At 39.3% G+C, this 6,692-nt stretch overlaps 1 protein-coding gene across 1 annotated transcript; it reads right to left on the bottom strand.

The window, feature by feature from the left end:
• Positions 1-1,122: 1,122 nt before the first annotated feature.
• On the bottom strand, positions 1,123-3,258 carry LOC105181909 (ribonuclease H2 subunit B). Its single transcript, XM_011138994.3, has 5 exons — positions 2,792-3,258; positions 2,418-2,656; positions 2,048-2,333; positions 1,590-1,810; positions 1,123-1,350 (listed from the first exon to the last, which is right to left on the bottom strand). Exons 1-5 carry the CDS (start codon positions 2,877-2,879, stop codon positions 1,261-1,263), a joined length of 924 nt encoding a protein of 307 aa, XP_011137296.1. The 5' UTR covers positions 2,880-3,258; the 3' UTR covers positions 1,123-1,260.
• Between the last annotated feature and the right edge of the window lie 3,434 nt (positions 3,259-6,692).

The following is a 6,692-nucleotide window of genomic DNA, read 5'->3' as shown; positions in this document are numbered from 1 at the left end:
GACGATTTCAAAATAATGATTTTGGAACCGAGGACAGAGAACATGGGAAACCACCAAAAAAATTTAAAGATGCTGAATTGGAAGCATTATTGACAGAGGATTGTTGCCAAACTCAATCCGAATTGGCTGTAGCATTGAATGTTGAACGATCAACTGTTGCAAAACGTTTAAAAGCAATGGGAATGATTCAAAAAGTTGGTAACTGGGTTCCATATGATTTGAAAGAAAGAGAGATCGAACGTCGAAAAACAATTTGTGAAATGCTGCTTCAAAGACAGCAAAGAAAAGGATTTTTGCATCGAATAGTCACGGGAGATGAAAAATGGATATATTATGAGAATTCTAAACGCCAAAAAGCTTGGGTGAAGCCAGGTGAACCCGGTCCATCACTGCCAAAGAGAAATATTCACTGTGCCAAGGTTATGCTCTGTATTTGGTGGGATCAAAGAGGTGTTGTATATTATGAGTTGCTCGAACCCTCTGAAACTATTAAAGGAGAAGTTTACCGACGACAACTAATGCGTTTGAAACGAGCCATAGAAGAAAAACGGCCAGAATGGGTGAATAGGCATAGCAAATTAATTCTTCAGCATGATAATGCCAAACCGCATACCGCAGAAGTGGTGAAAAGATATTTATGGATGGACAGGACTGGGAAGTGCTACTCCATCCGCCATATTCGCCAGACATAGCTCCTTCAGAATACTACTTATTCCAGACGATGCAGTCAGATCTTACTGAAGAACGGTTCACTTCATACGAAAGTATCAAAATTTGGCTTGATAATTGGATCAGCTTAAAAGACCAGGAATTCTTCAGGCAAGGAATAGATAAATTACCTGAAAGATGGGCGAAGGTTGTAGCTGCAAATGGAGCATACTTTCAATAAACTTTTTTTTAATTTTCTAAACAAGCAAATGTGTTTTATTTTAACAAAAAAGGGCGGAGTCATATTCACACACCCAATATTATTCTTGTGAAATTTACAATCTTTTGAATTTTGACTATTACTTTTAACTAGTAAAAGGTGATCTTCCAATTTTTATATATAGTGTAAAACTATAACCAACCTGTAAGTTATAGCTTATCTCCAAGTAATAAAAAGACGAACCAGACGACAAATGAGACGGACTTTTACTTTATTTGTATATAGTTGTACACATATAGAGAGTAAAAGAAATCTTTAGGACATTATGACAAATGCTTGTATAAACGCATTAATCTTTAAAATTGTCCTTGAAAATTGTATTACTTTAAAATTTATTTCTTTTTGAAGAAACTGGAAATATTCTTAGATCCTGCTGCTGCTCTCTGTTTGGCTAATTCTTTTTTGCCAGGAGTAGCATTTTTCTATAAATAGAAAAAAATGAGAATTTTTAATTTAGAATCTTGTTTAGGAATGTAATATTCCAAAAGTTTCATATAGACTTTATATTTTACCTTTATTTGTAATGTAAAATGTAAGAGGCAATAATTGTTATATAACAAAAACTACAATTAGTAATAAACTTTAAATACATACGTTTAAAAAATTCGATGTTAATTATATTATAAATATTACATCATATTATATTTTCAAAATATTATACCTTCTCTGGCTTAGTTAATTCCTTCATCTTTGCTTTTGGTGTTGGGCTTTCTTTTAAGGAATCTCTCTTTGGTCGTTTCTCTTCAGGCTCAATTTTTGGATTACTTAATTTGCGCTTTTTACCCTCTGCTTCATCAGGTATATTCATATATTGCGCCAACTGTTTTGATAGATCTTCCGCAAGGTATTCCGATACAATACCATGTGCATATTTCAAGTATTCTACAAGGAAATTTTCAGTAAATGCTTTGTCAACGAATTGATGTTGCTTGTTCATAGCCTACAAAAATCAGTTTAAAAAGAAGTCTTATTATACCGTTTTAGCTATAAAATAACAATCATTGAGAAATTTCCAAATATTCAATCTTATTCAGCATGAAGGAAAAAGATCAATTTTCACATCAATTTATATAACTTATCAAAGTGTAATATCATGTTAAAATAATCTTTTTTTCTCACCTGCCTCTGTACCAGTTTCAAATTTAGTACTTTTAACATAGGTAGCACTCATAGCCCCTTGGGACACATGAATTCCTTTCTGTTTTAACACATCTGCTACTCTTTCTACCTTCTTCTGTAACCATTTTAATGATTTTTCCTCATTAAATTTAAAAGCTTGCAAGGACTCATCTCCCTTACGATCAGCTACTAATGACAGCTTCAAATTTTTACATTGGGCAAGGCGTGACGTCTCTGGATAATCCTCATCCCACAAACATTGTTCTAAAGGTTGTGCTAACTGTGACTGTAATAAAAATATTTATCTCTGTTACAACTTGATTCTTAAAGATGCCAATAATCAACATCAGTAAACAAATTTTGTAATTACCTTTCTTAAGTATGGTAAGACTAAAAACATTGGATCAATTGGTGTTGATAGATGCAACTTGCCATCAGATTTAACATTATTGTCAATAAACCAAGATCGTTTGCTTTCATCAAACATTAAAACTTCCTGGACTGTAATATTTCCAGGACTAAATACAAATATAGCTGGTTTGCTAGAGGCTGGATGTCTGAGCTTTACAACTTCTGGTTGGCCATCATCTGTATCATCTAGATTATCTCCTGAAATAAATATATCTCAGATATACATAACGGAGTTTTGACCGACAATGCATGCTAATTGGTGGAAACTAGTGCAAAAATTATAAAAATAATCAATAAGCCGGGCGGTGATATATCGTCGATGTTTGCACTCACCCTTCATGAGGAACACCCACGTATTCGCTGACGGATGACAGTTTGCAGTCTTGACGCATTTTTGCGGCGAGCCTTTGGTACGCGGCATTTTCTTCTTCGTGTTGTTGCTCTCTGCTGCTGCTGCTACTGCTGCTACTGCTGCTACTGCTGCTGCTGCTGCTGCTGCTGCTGCTGCTGCTGCTCCTGCTGCTGCTGCTGCTGCTGCTGCTGCTGCTGCTCCTGCTGCTGCTGCTGCTGTGTTGCCTTTTGTTGTAGGTTAATTTTTGGGCGGCTCAGTAGAATCCGATCGAGAACCGTACTTTTGCCGTATGTATGTGCAACAATTCAACGACTATTCATTCTTCGCGAGGAATTTGGATTTTGGTTTCTTGAAAATGACATTTCTCGCGTACGCGTTCGCCGCGAAACCATCTCAAGCGCGACATGTTGCGGAAAACTTTCTCTTTCTCCTTCGCACCTCACTCACTGCCTCCTCTCTCTCGCTCACTCTTTTCTCTTCAATGCTGCCACTAGGCGTATAATAAGATGAATTCCCTAACGCCACTGTTCAATAAATTACGGAAAATTCGATAGGTTGCATTTGAAAGTTGCATTTGAAATGAATCGATAAAGAAGCACAGGGAATCGATATCTGTCGACGTACTAATATCGATAGTTAACGCATAATAAAGAGTATAGTAAAGAGTTTTTGCAATCTTATCTCTCAGATACAATAAACGTTGATCGTGAATGCTATTGATCGGGTATATTGCGACGTTATTTCTGAACGAACAATGTTCAAGATTTACGTTGCAGCCGTTCGGGCCACAACGTGGCCTAGTTGATTCATCAACTGTTGTTAGCGGCGTGTGGCGAGACGTAAGAATGGCGAGATAAAACATGAATAGCGGCATGTTATCTTCCCCTCGCCGTGCACCGCTAATAGTTGCTAGCTGTATTATCTTGAGCGTAGCTAAAGCAGTCGATAGTATCATCGTTCTTCAATTATCTCCGGGCCCCTTAGGGCTCGCTTGGCAGATACGAAAATTTATCCAAGGCTATAGGCCGTATTCGTAGTCGGATCTTATATTTAAGACCGTTTTGAGTTCACATTCAGATATTCTGTAGCCAATGAAATAATCTGTACAACATCTGATGATGAACTTAAGACGATCTTAAATATAAGACCGGACTATGAATAATAGCCCTATTAGCAGAGAGGAAGCTGAGAGCGGCCAACACGGCGTTTTCGGCGACACCGATTTTTCGCACTGGGAATGGGCGCTATTTGCATCCATTTTGAGAGCAGCACTACGATGCTACATCCACTTTTAGGTCTCGACGGTAAAACCTGCATCTGGTGGCTGTCCGTGCTACATCCACTTTCAGGCGGTTTATGTCCGTGCTACAACCATAATAGCGTACTTGACAAGCACGGTCTCGCGCATTGTTATGCATTTGTAACATGAATTAACATGTTAACATGCACAAAAAAAATAAGAATTGAGATTGCATATGATTAATATCATGAAGATTATATACGATTTATATCGATATATAAATATATGATAATAAGATAATATTTTGTGTGTACCCAAAATTATTTTTCCAAAATATTTCAGCGTTACGTTAGTATTTATTTATACTCCGGCAGGCGTTTTTTAGCGCAGTTGTATCCATGTGCATGTGTTGCATTGAAAGTGTGCGTGACGTACGTGTGCATAAACGAACTCACACACACACACACACGTGTAATACGCAACAGATAGAATCTCAGGGTATATGTTTAAACATTTTCAATTGCCGTACGTTTCTTTGTAAGAATGTAGTCGGCAGACACACACAGAGAAACTGCTCCCGTCTATCCGTCTGAGGCCCCTCCCTCCGCTCGACTTGTTTTGACGAGCCAAGCGAAAGAGAGAAAGAGAGGGAATGTGTTCGCTCCATCTCGTACTGATTCGCAACGTTGCCGAAATTGTGCTTCCCGACACACGGCCGAAACTGACGTTTCACTCTCGGCGTGAATTCAACGAGATGATCAATAGCAATCGATTTCGACTAAACTCTTTATTTTGGACTTTATTTTGGTGCAAGAAACAGGCCTGTATCTCTAGCCATTTAGGAGATATCGAAGGTTAAAGTTTTCCCACATTTCTCCGTTGATATCTCCGCTTCTACTGGGAGTAGAGAGTCGTCATTTACGAGAAAATGTAGGGTTTTGTGAGGACTTCATTTTGGTGCCAGAAACAGGCCTTTATCTCTAGTCAATGAGGAGATATCGAAGGTTAAAGTTTTCCCACCTTTCTCCGTTGATATCACCGCTTCTACTCGGAGTAGAGAGTCGTCATTTTCGGGAAAATGTAGGGTTTTGAAAGGACATTATTTTGGTGCCAGAAACAGGCCTGTATCTCTAACCATTTAGGAGATATCGAAGGTTAAAGTTTTCCAAGCTTTCTCCGTTGATATCTCCGCTTCTACTGGGAGTAGAGAGTCGTCAATATAGTCGAAAATGTAGGGTTTTGAGAGGACTTTAATTTGGTGCCAGACCGAGGCCTGTATCTCTAACCGTTTAGGAGATATCGAAGATTAAAGTTTTCCAACCTTTCTCCGTTGATATCTCCGATTCTACTGGGAGTATAGAGTCGCCATTTACGGCAAAATGTAGGGTTTTGAGAGGACTTTAATTTGGTGCCAGAACCAGGCATGTATCTCTAACCGTTTAGGAGATATTGAAGGTTAAAGTTTTCCAAGCTTTCTCCGTTGATATCTCCGCTTCTACTGGGAGTAGAGAGTCGTCAATGTAGTCGAAAATGTAGGGTTCTGAGAGGACATTAATTTGGTGCCAGACCGAGGCCTGTATCTCTAACCGTTTAGGAGATATCGAAGGTTAAAGTTTTCCAACCTTTCTCCGTTGATATCTCCGCTTCTACTGGGAGTATAGAGTCGCCATTTACGGCAAAATGTAGGGTTTTGAGAGGACTTTAATTTGGTGCCAGACCGAGGCCTGTATATCTAACCGTTTAGGAGATATCGAAGGTTAAAGTCTTCCAGCCTTTCTCCGTCGATATCCAGCCTTCCTCCGTCGATATCTCCGCTTTTACTGGGAGTAGAGAGTCGTCCATGTAGTCGAAAATGTAGGGTTTTGAGAGGACTTTAATTTGGTACCAGAGCCAGGCCTGTATCTCTAACCGTTTAGGAGATATCGAAGATTAAAGTTTTCCAACCTTTCTCCGTTGGTATCTCCGCTTCTACTGGGCGTAGAGAGTCGCCATTTACGGCAAAGTGTAGGGTTTTGAAAGGACTTTAATTTGGTACCAGAGCCAGGCCTGTATCTCTAACCGTTTAGGAGATATCGAAGTTTAAAGTTTTCCAACCTTTCTCCGACGATATCTCCGCTTCTACTGGGAGTAGAGAGTCGTCCACGTAGTCCAAAATGTAGGGTTTTGATAGGGCTTTAATTTGGTACCTGTCCGAAGCCTGTATCTCTAACCGTTTAGGAGATATCGAAGGTTAAAGTTTTCCAACCTTTCTCCGTCGATATCCAGCCTTCATCCGTCGATATCTCCGCTTCTACTGGGAGTAGAGAGTCGTCCATGTAGCCCAAAATGTAGGGTTTTGAAAGGGCTTTAATTTGGTACCTGTCCGAAGCCTGTATCTCTAACCGTTTAGGAGATATCGAAGGTTAAAGTTTTCTTCTCCGTCGATATCCAGCCTTCATCCGTCGATATCTCCGCTTCTATTGGGAGTAGAGGGTCGTCATTGTAGTCCAAAATGTAGGGTTTTGAAAGGGCTTTAATTTGGTACCTGTCCGAAGCCTGTATCTCTAACCGTTTAGGAGATATCGAAGGTTAAAGTTTTCTAACCTTTCTCCGTCGATATCCAGCCTTCATCCGTCGATATCTCCGCTTCTATTGGGAGTAGA

The sequence above is a fragment of the Harpegnathos saltator genome, unplaced genomic scaffold (assembly GCF_003227715.2).
Source record: "Harpegnathos saltator strain DR-91 unplaced genomic scaffold, Hsal_v8.6 scaffold89, whole genome shotgun sequence".
Lineage (NCBI taxonomy): Eukaryota > Metazoa > Arthropoda > Insecta > Hymenoptera > Formicidae > Harpegnathos > Harpegnathos saltator.
The sequence above is the reverse complement of the archived record's forward strand: the minus strand, read 5'-3'. Positions and strand labels throughout refer to the sequence as shown.

What these genes read in the sequence shown, in the direction of transcription:
- LOC105181909 (XM_011138994.3), bottom strand. Translation starts at nt 2,879, where the DNA reads ATGCCGCGTACCAAAGGCTCGCCGCAAAAATGCGTCAAGACTGCAAAC. An exon ending in TCTTACCATACTTAAGAAAG is followed by an intron (nt 2,334 to 2,417) that starts GTAATTACAAAA and finishes TTTTTATTACAG; the next exon opens with TCACAGTTAGCACAACCTTT. An exon ending in TGAAACTGGTACAGAGGCAG is followed by an intron (nt 1,811 to 2,047) that starts GTGAGAAAAAAA and finishes ATTTCCTTGTAG; the next exon opens with AATACTTGAAATATGCACAT.